The 15622-nt window shown below is 36.1% G+C and overlaps 1 protein-coding gene and 1 long non-coding RNA gene across 2 annotated transcripts in view; one reads left to right on the plus strand and one right to left on the minus strand.

The window, feature by feature from the left end:
- KAT6A (lysine acetyltransferase 6A) overlaps positions 1 to 15622 on the plus strand; it is a 99507-nt gene that overhangs the window by 47309 nt on the left and 36576 nt on the right. The window contains 4 exon segments of the mRNA XM_077773114.1: positions 7257 to 7365; positions 11427 to 11542; positions 12147 to 12228; positions 14506 to 14641. Of these exon segments, the coding sequence (XP_077629240.1) occupies positions 7257 to 7365; positions 11427 to 11542; positions 12147 to 12228; positions 14506 to 14641 (443 nt within the window).
- Positions 1 to 15622, minus strand: part of LOC144239113 (uncharacterized) — a 52579-nt gene that overhangs the window by 8680 nt on the left and 28277 nt on the right. The window contains exons 3-4 of the long non-coding RNA XR_013337317.1: positions 9056 to 9174; positions 6136 to 6423 (exon numbers count right to left, since the gene is read on the minus strand). This is a non-coding gene — a long non-coding RNA (uncharacterized LOC144239113). The remainder of the gene's footprint in view (positions 1 to 6135; positions 6424 to 9055; positions 9175 to 15622) is intronic.

Genomic DNA, 15622 nt, shown 5'->3' on the forward strand with positions numbered 1-15622 from the left:
GTGTCCGACTTCGGCTCAGGTCATGATCTCACGGTTTGTGGTTTTGAGCCCCGCTTCAGGCTCTATGCTGACAGCTAGCTCAGAGCCTGGAGCCTGTTTCAGATTCTGTGTCTCCCTCTCTCTCTGACCCTCCCCTGCTCATGCTGTCTCTCTCTCAGGAATAAATAAAACATTTTTAAAAAATCCTAAAATTATCAGTTATCATTGCCAGTAATAGTATTTCTCTGTGGATTCAGTTTTGTTTTGATAGCTGAAAAATTTATAATTTTTGTGCTTGGTTCTGTGATACCAAAGAATAAATATCTTCAGTGTGAAATATTCAAGTTAGGGAAATTATAGCTGTACTCCTTGTGTTACTGACAACTTTCTATGTAATTTGAGTCTGTTTGGGCCAGTGTCTTTATTTGACTTAAATATCTTTTCAGCCTATGTCTTATTTTCACATTGTACAAATCAATATTGAGTCACTAAATTGTACACCTGAAACTAATATTACACAGTATGTTGACTAACTGAAATTTAAATAAAAACTTAAAAAAATAACAATATTGTTTAAACTTAGGTAAGATTTCATTACTGAGAACAATCAGCAAAATGAGTAGGCAAGACTCTGGTCATTTGCTAAGAATCAAAATAATTGAGTTAGACTATCTATATAGCTCTAAGTAATCAGGCAGCCAGTTTGTCTAAATTGCTGCCCTCCTTCCCTCACCAACTTTAATGAACATTTAAATGATGTCAGTTATTTTGTTTTCCGATAGACAAAATCTAGTAATATGAAATGATCATATGTAAAAATATTAGCAGTAATATTACAGGGAATATACAGGAATATATAGGGACAGTTCTGTTAAGGATTTCTTAGGTATGATTTTAAATAACATTTCCTGCCATTAGGAAATTTATTTTCTAAATGATAAAGACACATATTTCAAAACACAGATTGCTATGTAAGTTTTAACTTTTGAAGACACTATTTCCTATGCTGAAGAATAACAATAATTTATCAGACTTTCTCTTTTCTTTATCCTTGTATGTTTGTTCCCTTAAGTGTGATATAATCTAACCCTAAAAGTAGCAACAGATTAACCAATTACTTTGCTATTACTAATGTATGTTAATTATGGTAACTGAATTTGAATTATAATCCTATTCCTGCTGTGCTCTACAGCTTCTTATTATAATGTAGGCTTCTCTTTCTCCACTATGACTGTAGGTTACACAGGATTCTTTATCTGAACCCAACTTGTTCCTTTTTTAACCAGACTGCTGAAATAATATAATGTACTTTATATGTGAAAGTGGCACCACAAGTTTGGCACTTGTAGGTCATTACATTGAATTATGTCCTATGTCCATATCCTACTAGTAGAGCTACTTTTCCATACTCTTACCCTGTTATAAAGGGAGAGTGGGGTGGGGTGAGGAGAGACCTGGGAGTTGACACATTCCTTGGTCTTCACTGCCTCTAAGATGATCTTTGTTCCTTTATTGAACAAGTTCTTCTGACACGAAGTTATTCCCATCTGCTTTTTAAAAAGTGTGTGGGGGCACACCTGGGTGGCTCAGTCGTTAAGTGTCTGACTTTGGCTCAGGTTATGATCTCGCAGTTCCTGGGTTTGAGCCTCGCACTGGGCTCCGTGCTGACAGCGTGGAGCCTGGAGCCTGCTTTGGATTCTGTATCTCCCTCTCTCTCTGCCCCCACCCCCTTGTGCACAGGAGCGTGCTCTCACACACTCTATCTCTCTAGAAAATAAAAATAAGTTTTCTCTAAAACTTCAGAAAAGTTTTTTGCAAAACTTTCTATTCTTGAGCTCCATCGTCTTTTGCTGACTTGAACACATTTATACAATTCTCCTAAAATCATGCATTCCCAGCTTCTTGACTTCTTAATTTTTTTTAATGTTTGTTTATTTTTGAGAGAAAAGGGGAGAGGGGCAGGGCGGGGGGGCAGAGGATTCAGAGCAGGTTCTGTGCTAACAGCAGAGAGCCGAATGCAGGGCTTGAACCCAAGAACCATGAGATCATGACCTGACCTGAAGTCAAACACTTAACCGACTGAGCCACCCAGGCTCCCATTACCTTCTTAATTTCATTGTCTTTAATTTTACTTTTTTCTGTAGTCAGCTTTAAGAATGTTAACTCTATGAAAAGCTGGGGCTTTGACTGCCTTTTTCACCATTGTTCCCTAACTGTCTGTAATAGTGCTTAGTAAGTATTAAAGAATTCATGCACATTTGCCATTTGAGGTTTCCTTTATTAGCTAGGACTTTAGACTTAGAAATCACAAATTCTAAAGTTCCTCTGTGGACCCCTGTCTTCAATCCTTTTACTTCCTGTGGACCGTTATTTTCATTTCATCTGATTTCCATGGTACTTTAACTCCAAATACTTTTTGTCAGCCCCCTCCTGCTTATGATCCAGCCTCAGTTTTGTGTCCCACCATTTTAGCTGACCCTTCTTGAACAATGCAGCACTCTGACCCCAGTGTTGTTGAAAATCCAAAACGTAACTTTCGGTTCCACAAAACTAAATAGCGTACCGTTGACCTGAAGCCTTACCGGAAACACAAACAGTTAACACATATTTTGTATGTTATATATATTATGTACTATATTCTTAAAATAGAGTAAGCTAGAAAAAAGAAAATCATAAAATAGAGGCCCCTGGGTGGCCCAGTAGGTTAAGTGTCCTATTCTTGATTTCGGCTTGTGTCATGATCTCACGGTTTGAGAGATCGAGCCCCTCTTGCACTGACAGTGAGGAGCCTGCTTGGGATTTCTCTCCTTCTCTTTCCCTTCCACAAAAAAAAAAAAAAAAAAAATTAAATAAAAAAAATCATAAGATAACATACACTTGTAAAAAACCCACTTATAAGCGGACTCATGTTGCTCAAACCGTGCTGTTCAAAGGTCAGCTGTGTTTGCATTGGCATTCTAGTACACTTTACCCTTTGGCTTATCTTGTCAGTCTACAACTCTCTGATTTTCTCAGTCCAAGTCTTCAGAGGTGTTAAGGAAAGATGTAGAACTATTCTGATTGGAAACACTACAAATTACACTTTTTGATCTTAGCTGTGTGGTTAGGGCTGATTGACAGTTTTATTTTCCATCACTGATTGATTCTCTATCATCTTCTACTGATTCTCTATCATCTTCTACACAGAGACTTCCAGCCTTTTTTTGCTCTCTGTAAATGCTCAAACCCATACCTGTCTACTTTTGTTTAAGCAAGTGACATTGTCTTCTATTTCAGTGAAGAGAGAGAGGCCATTTTGCAGGAACTCCGTCAACTTTTTCTCTCTTCTATTTTGAACTTATTCTGTATGTGAATACATATCTTTCTGATTCTTTCTTGCCTGAAAAATGTGTGTCCACTTTCCATTTTGATAGGAGGGTTTTTTTTACTATCTTTGCTCTTGGACACAGCCAATCTTGTTTGCCAGTTAGCTTTCACTTTCTCCTGCTCTGTCCAGCCATTTCCTGCCCACTTTTGGCAGGTAATTTTTACTTCCTATTTTCCAGAAATAATGAGCCTGTCAGAAATGAACACCCTCAACATTTCCCTTTTCCCACCATATCCCACCTACAAACAGTGTGCATCTATACCATCCTATGTTATAAAGGCCAGTCTCTTTATCCCTGCTTTAGAATTCATCCTTTTTTCAAAACCAGTATTATCCAGTAGAACTTTCTGTAATGATGGAATTGTTCTGTGTTTGTTTGTTTTGTCCAGTACCATAATCACCAGCCACATGTGACTGTTGAGCATTTGAAATGTAGCTAGTGTGACTGAGGAATTAAATTTATTTAATTTCAGATTTAGATAGCCACATGTTTTAGTGTCTACCATGTTGAATAGTGCATCTCTAAACCTTACTATAAAATATGTTTCTGTTACTTCTTGTTTCTTAAATCTCTTTGACCATGTGTGTCTTCTTTACATTTAAATAGGTTTAGTCTTTCGTATCTTAAATACCTAGAACACATGAAAACCTTTTGCCATTTTTTTTAAGCCATCTCTTCTCTTGTCTGCTTTCTGTCCCAGTTCTCCTGGATAATTCTTGGTTCCTATGACTTCAGCTCTTATCCTGTCATAGGATAAGACAAATCCTCTTCTGAAAAAGGCTCACTGTTAGTGAGGTCTCCTAACTATTTCTCAGTCATGCGTTCAGTAGATATTTTATCTTCTCAAAATTAATTGTTGGTTGCTTTCTGCTTCTTGAAATTCTTGTGTTATCACTTCCTTTTGGTTCTGTTTTCCATCAGACTGGTCCTTTCTGGTCCCCCCTCTTTTATTTCCCCCACCCCGATCCTTCTAAATGTTGATATTCTTCTGCCCTTAGACTTTGTCTCACTTCTCCAATCCCTTTTCCTTGTTCTCTTTTACTACAACTTCACTCCTCTTGCTTACCAGGTGCTGTCACTTATCACCTACATGTTGCTGTGTTTTAAATCTCTCTAGCCTATTCTAATTTCCAAACTCCAGTGTAACTTTCATGAAGCTACAATCCAGGTCAAGAAAAAGAACATTATCAGCACCTCAAAGTCCCTTTCCAATTCACTACCTCTTCTTTTCTCTCTAAAGGTAACTGCTGTCTCCACTTACAACTATATATAACTATTTTTGAACTTTATATAAATAAAATGATACAGTATGTATTTCTGTGTCTGTTCGTTCATTCAGCATTGTTTGTAATAGTCACCTATGTTGTTGACCGTAATTTATTTATTTTCATTACTCTTTAATACTCTATGGATATAGCACAATTAATCTGTGTACCCATTGGTGGTTATTCGGGTAGTTTTTGTTGGAGTAAATTTTGTTATGAATAATGTTGTTCTTATCACTTTTGTGTATGTTTTATTATACATATTTGTGTATACTTCATTTGGTGGATCTATTGCTAGGAATGGAAGTGCTGGGTCATATGATATGCCTTTGTTTAAGGTTTAACGTCAAATCGTTTTCAGAGTAGTTTTGTCAGTTTATATTCCTATCCGCAGTGATAAGAGTTCTAGTTTCTTATCAGCTCTTAACTATTGCCAGTCTTCAGAATTTTAGCCATTCATGAAGCTCTGCTTCCTTGACAGTTCACGAGGTTGAGCTTCTTATGTTTCTTGGCCATTTATATATTACTCATATACTTGCTGTTGTGAAGTGCCTGGTGAAGACTTTTGCCTAGTTTTCTATTGAATTGCCTGTCTTTTACATACTGACATGTAAGAGTTCTTTATATATTCTGGATATGAGCCATTTGTTAGTTAAATATGTTGTTAATATCTTCCATTCTGTGACTTGTCTTTTTACTTAGTGTTTACTTCCAATTTTTTCTCCTCGGTGAAGTCTTTCCTGACTTTAGTCCCTGGTTCTTTTTCATATTCTTTTTTAAAGAAAGGATGTGGTAGTCCTTGCCACAGCCACAATTACCAAGATAACTTCCAGCTCTTCATCTCTCATTTCATCTCTTGGCTGAGCAATACTGTTAATTTGCTTATGTTAGACATTATTGATGTACCCTCCAACTCTCTCACTAATCCACTTTCTTTTCAGGCTTTTTCCTCTAACAGCCACTTAAATTTTGGGATTCTGACCTAAGTCTCTTCTTTCTACCTGGGGGAATTCCCCACCTTTGAGAATCTTAATGCCATTTTGTAGGTATATGATTTCTAGATTATTTCCAGACTAACCTTTCTCTTGGCCTCTGGATTCCTGTATCATAAAGTCCATGGGCGTTGCCACATGGATGCTCCACAGGCATTTTAAGCTCAGTGACTCAGTCCCAAACTAAGTGCATTCCTCTCCTCCCAAGCTTGATTCTATATTTTCTTTGAACATCCTCATCAGGGGCCTTCCCTGTCAAATACCTCCAGGAGAACTTGAGTCTGGGAAGCCTTTCCTTGTTACCCATTTCCCCTACTTGATTCCCCTCCTCCGTTGTTTCCCATTGTAACACTTCTGTCATAGCACATTTGATTTGTTTTCACCAGTAGATTAAAAGCATCTTGGGGTCTTTATGTCTCTGTCCCATTTAAGTGGTTTAGATTTGATGGAGATTGCCTCCAGCTAAGCACATCTAAAATCGGACTCAGCATCTTTGGTTTTCTTCTGATTTTCTTCTTTAAAATGACTTACCTTTCACACCATCTTTTCATTAAGTCAGTCTTATTAAACTCATTTCTTTTTCTATCAGCTTCCACAACTAGTTTATTTCTAAATCCATAGCTGTTTTTTCTGTTCCATTTTTTTTAAAGCTTTGGCTCAGGTTCTTCTGTCATCTTCACCAGACTATTGTGGTCATTGTTTAAATGTTCTACCTATCTTTAGGTTTCTCCCCATTTGTCTTGATACTGCTACTGGATGTTTTGTCTCAAATACAGGTGATTATCTCTTGTTTCAGTAGCCTTCTATTCAGTTCTCTTCCTGCAAGGTAAAATGCATCTTTATAAGACATTCAGTGACAGCCTTCACAAACTGAAGTGATCTACCCTCCCCTATTACTACCACTTATGAGAGAAACCATATCCTTTAAGCACTGGCTTTAGCAGACTGCACACCTCAATTTATCTTATTTGTACTACTACCTGTACTGCCTTTCTCTCCATTCTTTGTGCTGGAGGGGAGGGGGACAGTTGTAGAGGAACATATAAGCCTAGGTTTAAACCCAGTTTTAACAATTGTTTTATCTATTGTCCTTGGACAGACTTCTCAAGATCCCATAACCTAGTACAAGTACTTAATACTTATCATCTTCCTCTTCCAATCCTTCTCCTCCAAACTACAACTGAAATTTATCTTTTATACATGTACCGAACACTTATTGGTTGTCTTTTCTAGCACTTAATGCCTACCACCTTATATGGTGTTTATTTCTGCACATTATATCACTTCTCTGACACCTCATACCTTTTAAGGGCTGATGCTGTGATTTCTTATGCCAAATTCAGTTGAATTTTTTCAGTCTTAGATGAAGGATTTGCTTTGTCTAATCCATATTGTGTCATTTAGTTTCTGAGTAACAAAAATGGCTGTGATTTTTTTGGACCAAAGTTGTCACTAGAAGGACTAGTTGTAAAGGCCCAGCCAAAGCAGGCTTTGTTAAAACTCCTTTAGCTGGAAATCAAGGAGAGTGATACAGTTGTCTTAAAGTTACATGAAACTCTCATAGGAATTTAAAACTGTAATTTTAATGTCTTTGTATTAATACTATTAAAAAAAGTACTCGTACCTGAGTGAATTGTTTTTTTTCTTTATAGCCCGTTGCTGAACCAATCCCCATCTGTAGTTTCTGTCTTGGTACAAAAGAACAAAACCGAGAAAAGAAGCCAGAGGAACTCATCTCCTGTGCCGACTGTGGCAACAGTGGTATGTACTCTCCTTCTGATGTGTGCTGTCAGGCGGGAGGGAAGTGTATTTAACTGAGATGGTATCCTTGATCCTTATAAAACAATACTTTGATTCTGATTTTAGGTAACTGAGATGATCTTCTAGGTGAGGGAGGGATTTACATGTATAGTTGACATGTTTTATTCAGTTAATTTAAATCAGGTCTTAGTTTTAGATTTTTGTTTTTTATAAAAATCTTTCCATAGACTTATTTTTTCTTGTTGATCTTTATATTTGACTATCAAACATCTGTTCAAATCACAGCAATCAGTTTGAAATTATTGCTAGCTTCTTTAATAATCACTACTTATCTTTCTTGATTTATGCATCAGGCTTTATGAATAGAACCGGGATGATAACACATTTGTTCTTCTTGCTAGAAACTTACATGTGTCACATTGGGAAATGGGATGTTGACACTGCAATTTAGTGAGCTGTGTGAGATCCTGAGCTCTAAAAAGATTTTTCAAAGACTCTCCTAGTTTGTCAATTCTAGAGATATTCTTGGTCTATCTATATTTTCAGAATTTAGAAGTTTTTGTAGGAAGGCCTTAGTAAATCAACATTATCTTTGATCATTGGCCTAATTTTCCGTGTTTTATATCTATAGCAATCATGATTTAGTCAAGAAACCAGAAATCACTCTAGATACTTCAAGAGGAAAGAAATTTCATACCAGAACCAGATATTTGTGAAATTATTAGAAGGGCTGAAGAGGAGAGCTCTAGGCTGGGCTTTAGGGACCGATCTTGGAATATCGCAGAAGTGACCCACCAGGGGAGTCACTGTATCTGCCTCCATCTGGAAGAGGTGGAAGCAGGAGGCTCCCGGAGGACTGTAGCTGGATGTTGAGAGGCTGAATTTGGCCATCACCACAGTTCCCTCCGGATGGCCACGAAGGTGAAAAGTGGCTAGGTACCAGCAGTACCAGTCTTTGTTTTCATTTTCTCCTTTCAGAAAATCACTCAAACACATCCAGTTGGTAGTCTCAATTCATATCTAGAGCCGAGCTGCAAAGGAGTCTAGGAAGTATAGGTTTTAGCTTTTTGGGTTTTATTTATAGGCGGTTTTAAAAGAAGGTGGGAAGAGCTCTTGAATCGTAGGTGACCATATTCCAGCATAATAATCACAGCCATAATGAACTCTGGATGGATTTTACAGTTAAATATAAACCATAACATCATAAGATATTAGATAAAAACAAAAGTTTGTGACATATTCTACATGCCTTGATTTCCAAACTATTTTAGTAGGAGAATGCTTAAGAAATTGTGTGGGAGCCTAAATACATAAAACAGATAAAAATCTACTCAGGTGAGGTGGGAATAAAATGGGAGTGGAAGGAGAGTTGCGGTAGAGCCCTGCTTCCTAGGAAACATTATATTAAGGTGGCCTCTGAGTTCTCTGCAATTTGAAAACAGTAGAGGGAATTTTTAAAGAACTAGTAGAACAAATAACTATTGGTTATCTATTGCTGTAGAAGCGACCTACTCTAAAACATAGCAGCTAAAAGCAACAACAGTTTTAATTCATGTTGTTCCTGTTGGTCAGGAATTTGGGAATGGTTTACCTGAGTTATTTTGACTTGAAATCTTTCATGAGGTTGCAATCAAGATTTTAACTGGTACTCAGTTATCTGAAAGCTTCCATTCCATGATGACTCACTTACTTGGCTGGCAATTTAATGCTGCCTGTTGATAGGGAGCCTCAGTTCTTTGCCATGTGGACCTCTTCATAGGGCTGTATGAGTGCCCACAGCTTGGCCACTGGATTCCCCTCAGCAGGCATCTGAGAGAGAGAGCAAGGAAGAATCTGCAATATCTTTATTACCTAGCCTTAGCCTGTCATTGTAGCACACGAATCAGCCCTATTCCCTGGGGGAGGGAACTACACAAGGTGTCAATTGGTATTCTTGCCAGAAGGCAAGAATGTTTTGAGGGCAGCTTGGAGCCTGAGTATTACAGTAGGCAAGGAAGAAAACTATGAACATAGTTAAGATTTGACATTTGACATTTGATCCTTTCCAAAGGGAGGACTAAAATACCCAAAATTTTAAAAAGCAAGAATTGTTTGGGGAAAATAATTGCATTAAATATGATAAAGGGCCAAAAGCTATGAAGAGTGTGGTTACATTTCTAGTATAAAGTCCAAAGGGCAGAGCCTATGAACAGGTAGTTTATATGAAAGTTAGCTGTTGAACATATTAAAAAGAAATTTTACCCAAGTAATTATGGACATGCACACCAGCACAGAAGTGAAGTGTCATTTTATAACTTTTATAATAATAAAATTTGAAAGATAAAAGAGCCCAAACCTAGAACTGATGAAGTTGTGGTAAAACATTTGTAGTTTCCTGGTATATTTCTTTCATTTCACTTACCAGCCCCACTTACAGGGATTTATTTTAAGGAATTCATTAAAAAGAAGGACGGGGCGCCTGGGTGCCTCAATTGGTTAAGCATCCAACTCTTGATTTTGGCTCAGGTCATGATCTTACAGTTCGTGAGATCTGGCTCCATGCTGACAGCTCAGAGCCTGCTTGGGATTCTCTCTCCCTCTGTCTCTGCCCCTCTCTGGCTTGCGTGGGTGTACTCACTCCCTCTCTCTCAAAATTAATATTTAAAAAAAACAGAAGAAGGAAAGAATCTGTAGATCTAAAATAATTCGTTGTAGTGTTCTATTACTGGCAGTAGTTTAAATAGTTAACAATAGGGAAGTGCCCAGGTAGGTTATAGGGAATCAATTCAATTAGTGTAAAGAATATAAATAGAAAGTTTACTTGACTAAAAGGATGAAGAAAAGAAAACAAAACTGTGTATACTCTATAATTAAAACCATGCAAGGACCTTTAAGAAGTCTACAAAGGAGAAGTAGAACAGGGAATGGCTAATCTAAGAAAAGATCATGAGATTTTTACACTTTCTCTCCCATTTTCCTTTAATGTCAGTAATTTTTTGATAATAAACTTCATATCATCTCATAAAAGAGAAATTTATTTAGGAATAGAAGGGAGAAAAAGTAACCAGCCTTTTTCTCACCAATGAAAAATAAACATAACCAGCTTTTAGAGGAAAGGGACAAATCTTTCCAGAGTGAGGGCAGATTTACTTTTCTAAAAGTTTGAGAATTAGACGGATACTAACTCTTCTGGAAGAGCAAAATTTTTTCTTCCGCTGTTAATTTTGATCACAATAGAAATATTGCTTAGGTATTAATTTTTAGCTCGAGTACCTTAAATCATAAGGAAGTAACTTACTTTAAATGATGGGATTTAATAGAAATATATTTTTATTTTTTATTTTATTTTATTTTATTTTCTAGGAGAGAGAGAGAGAGAGAGACAGCGTGANGAAATATATTTTTAGTTATAAAAGTAATATGTTATTGCTAAAAAATTGAGAGAAGAGTATAAAGTGAAAGGTAAAATCCCTCTTCAAAATGTTTATAGTTTCAGGCACCTGGGTGGCTCAGTCGGTTGAGCGTTCAACTTTGGCTCTGGTCATGATTTCACAGTTCATGGGTTTGAGCCCCAAGTTGGGCTCTGCGCTGATTGTGCGGAGCCTGCTTAGGAATATCTCTCTCTCCCCCCAGATTTATAGGTCTCTCTCTCTCAAAATAAATAAATAAAAAACTTTATAAAAAATATTTTTAAAAATGCAAAGTGTTTATAGTTTCATATCTTAAGATATTACAGTTGCAAACAGTTTTTGTGTATCCCTCCAGAAATGGCCCGAGCATGTTATATATTGGCATACATATAAGCATGTGTGCACCCGTGATGCTTTAATGCACTAAAAGTTAGGAGTTTGTCAGGTGTTTTATAATCACACCAGGGAGGTGGTATACTCAATCCTACTCAGCATCGGTACAGCTGAATTGGAATTCAGTCCTGATGAGACACGTGTCGCAAGCTTCCAAGAGCGTCTCTTCTTTGATAAATATTTTGATTTAAGGTAATTGCCTTTTTCTTCATCGTTCCTTTAATACAATTACAAAATGATTCTTGATTGTTTCATTTGAGAATTTTCCCCTCTTATTAGGTCATCCATCCTGTTTAAAGTTTTCCCCCGAACTAACGGTTAGAGTGAAGGCCTTACGGTGGCAGTGTATTGAGTGTAAAACGTGCAGCTCCTGTCGAGATCAAGGCAAGAATGCAGTGAGTATCTTTGCTTTCTGATGTGAGTATTTCATTTAGAAGTAGAGTGTACAACTAGTATTTTCCTCTAAGTGGTGTTGATTACTTTTCAATCACTTGGTCCAGCAGAATTTGAAACACTGGTCCCAATCAATTACACATCATTAGTTTAGAATACTTGCTATTTGAGACTTGGATTCTTTCTAAGTAGTTTCTAAAACACCTTAATTCTATGTTTGCAGAGGGACTAAGCTACTTTAAGGAAATACTTCTGAAATTTGAGTAGTATGGAGGCATTCATTTAGGAATGCTCAGTTAGTGTATTAACTGCAAATCATCCTTTAATCTTTTAAATTAGAACAAACTAAGGTTAGCTTATATCTGGTTACTGGATAAACTTGAAAGTTAGGAAACTAGTTCTTTATTAAAGATTAGATAAAGTAAAACTTTTTGCTAACTCAGTCTGTCCATTTACTCAGTTTAATGCAGACTAAGGAAACTTTTACTATTATAGGAGCTCATCATCTTCGTGATATCATTGAGGCTTCCTAGGTTTTATGAAGTTGTGATCCTGACATGTTTTTGTTTCTAAGGTTAAGTAGAACTGTCCCTTCTCTTTTTTTAGGATAACATGCTCTTTTGTGATTCTTGTGACCGAGGTTTTCACATGGAGTGTTGTGATCCACCACTCACCAGGATGCCAAAAGGTGAGAAATACTTTCTGAAATCAGACTAGCACTGTAATGGGCATGTTAGTGAAAACACTTTTTATCCACTTTGTTAACATGGAAGAATAATTTCCATCTTTCTCTTGGGGTTGTATTAGTAGGAAAAAAGCTGGCACCCTAAAGGTGGGGACAGTCTGTGTAGGCATCCTAACGTTCCTTTGTGTATGGATTCAGTATTATTTTCCTCTATTTTCAATGTTTAAATTATCCATGGAGAGAGAAGTAGTTCATTTATGAACAGTGGCCAGTCCTATAGCTAGAGGACAAAATACTTGCCTTATGTAACTTTGAAGTATCTTTTTCTATACAGGAAGAAATGAAATTGTATTAGATCATGTTAATTATATCAATATTGGTTATTTCACTGTTCATCACCTTTGAAAGGCCTAGAGCCTTTTTAAAAATATAATAAATTGTAAATAAATAATTTTTGTGTGCTAAATCATAAGAATATAGCTTAAAGCATTCTATTCTTTTGATTCCTATTCCTTGACAAATATTTGGTTGGGATGTAACTGCCTGTTAGTTGAACTTCCATCTTATTATATGCTTATAGTTTTTTGAAAAAAAAAAAAAAAAAAAATTCACTTATCTCCTCCTTTGCCTTATCACAAATTCCATTTTTAACTCTGATTTTCTGACATAATAGGTTTCTTAAGTAAAATGCTTATAGAGTATTTGGTGATTTCTGCTAGAAAAAAATTTTCCTGTGGATGGAAAGGGACTCAGCCTTAGATGTAGTTAAGTTATTCCACTTAGAATCTTACTTGAGTCTCTTCTTATGTCACTCTGTTGGTTGTTAGCTTCTGAAAAGTCTTAAATTTTTATGTATTGGAAGAATAAATAGCCTCTTTGCTATATGTTCCATTTACTTGGAAGTTTGGGCAAAAGGTCTCCTGAGAATCCTCCAAGAGAAGAAAGACTTTTTAGGACTTCACATCTGTGTATTTAATGTCTATGAAAGAAGTTTTATAGCAGCTTAAAGCAGGAATCATTTTAGTTTGAAATAATTGCAGACTTACAGTAAAGTTGCAAAAATAGTACAGAGACTTCTTATTGTACTCATTACCCAGTTTCTTCTAATGTTGACGTCTTTTAAAACTGTAGTATAATTACTAAAACCAGGAAACTAACACTGATATGATACAATTAATACATCTATAGACCTTATTTGAATTTATGGTCCAAAATCCAGTCCTGGATTTCATATTGCATTTAATTGTCATGCTTCCTTAATCTTTTCCACTCTGTGTTAATTCCCTAGAGTGTCTCTCCTGACCTTGACACTTTTGAAGAATACTAGTCAGTGATTTTGTAGAAAGTTCTTCAATTTGGGTCTGTCTCTTAATCATCATCAAATTAAGATTATGAAGTTTGAGAAGAACACCACAGAATTGATACTGTGCCTTTCTTAGGGCATTGTAGTACGGGTGTGTAATTCTAATATGTCTTATTACTGGTAATGTTAACTTTGATCACTTGATTACAGAAGAAACCTGACCTTAAAGTTATTCTTCTTCCTCTTTGTACTAACTTCAGCATCCATCAGTGATTCTTGTTTGCACCAGTTTTACTTTGGTGTTTGCACAATGATGATTTTTTTTTAGCTTCCATCATCCCTTCTATATTTACTAATTGGAATTCTGTAAAGAAGGGCTATCCCTTTTCCCATTTATTTATTCAATTATTTATATTCCTATGGACTCATGGGTATTTATTTTATTCAGTGGATTATAATCCATTGATGTGATTATCTCTTTTTTTTTTTTTTTTCTTGCTCTGAATGACCCAGATTTGACTATTGGGAGCTCCTTCAAGTTGGCTCATAGGTCCTTTTGACATGCCTTCCTCATCTTTTGAGCACTTTTCCATTTTCTGGCACCATGACATGCTCCAGGTTATCCAGTATTTTCCCTGCTTCAGTCCTGGAATCCTCTGTTACTTAAGGAAACCTGGCTTCTTTTCTTGTAGAATCTGGGTGCCGGGTATAAAGCAGGGTTGTTTTTTCTTCTTTAACTGAGGATCAGTGGACTTCAACCATATGTGGGCTTCAGAATACTTGTGCATCCTTTCTAATTGTATGTAGAATTTTGTGTGTATATATTTTTGGGTTTATTTTTTAAGGGGCTGTCATCAGATTTTTAAATAAGAGTTCTTGACCTAAAAGTGGTTAAGAGCTACTGGGTTAGAGTATCTGAATTCTTTCAGTGTATCTGTGTCTATTGTGCTTTTGTGTGAAATTTAATTTTTTTATAGGTATGTGGATATGTCAAATATGTCGACCTAGGAAAAAAGGACGAAAACTTCTACAGAAGAAGGCGGCACAGATAAAACGGCGCTATGCTAACCCAATAGGACGTCCAAAAAACAGGTTAAAGAAACAAAACACGGTGTAAGTTGTACTTGTGGCAAGGTGAGGGGAGAAAAGGATAGGGTTTCTCTATAGTGTAGGAGTCACTTGTTTGCTTTGTGAAAAAAAATTTCAGTTGTTACAACTGTCACTTTTATGTAATAAAAAGGGCTAATATTTACCAAGCTCTTAATAAAGAGTTCTTTATTCAGTAGAATAAAGTTAGAACAAAGTTATTGAAGTTCTGAGTGTCTTACAATGTCTTAATCGTTTAGTTTTCCCAACAACCAAAGGAAGTAGATACTGTTGTTACTCTTATTTTTCAAAGGAGGAAACTACATTTTATAATAAGTGTTGAACTGGGATTAAAACCCAAGTCTGACTCAACCACTGTCTTATATTGTTCTTCTTATGTAAACAAGAAAGAAAAAATTATGTTATTATAGCATTTCACAGATTTCTCATGTAGTCTCAGTAGTTATTTATATTAGGTGTACAAATCAATGGGTACCTTATTCTGCTGAGGTCATAGTTAAGTTGCATTTCTGTGTCCTGATATAAAATAAAATAATGTATTTTTCATCTATTAGCATAAGTCAGGAATATAATTACCCCTTGTGGACTAGGAAATTGGGCTTTGTCTGGAGGAGGTGGGGCAAGATTCAGTAGCTAATTCTGTCTTTTTTTTTAATGGAGTATTTCTCTAAGTAATTCCTTTTTGATGAGATGCAAAATATCTTTAAGCCTATAAACCTCTATTCTTAAAAATTTTACCCACCTTTTCTACACTTAAGAATATCTTAAAGATGGCAGTCGTCATAACTGAAAGAAATGGGCATTTGCAGCTGGAAATATACAGCACTAGGATTGTATTATATTTTAAATCTTAAATCTAGGCTTTACTATTCCTATAGGATGATCTTTTGATTTTTAACTTTTAAAGGGTAACACATCCTTGTGTTTAGAAGTAAAGTGTAACTGAGTTGGTACAGAGATCTTAGGACTTTATACTTGTAAGGGTAT

The sequence above is a fragment of the Crocuta crocuta genome, unplaced genomic scaffold (genome assembly GCF_008692635.1).
Source record: "Crocuta crocuta isolate KB4526 unplaced genomic scaffold, BGI_CrCroc_1.0 scaffold177, whole genome shotgun sequence".
Classification (NCBI taxonomy): domain Eukaryota; kingdom Metazoa; phylum Chordata; class Mammalia; order Carnivora; family Hyaenidae; genus Crocuta; species Crocuta crocuta.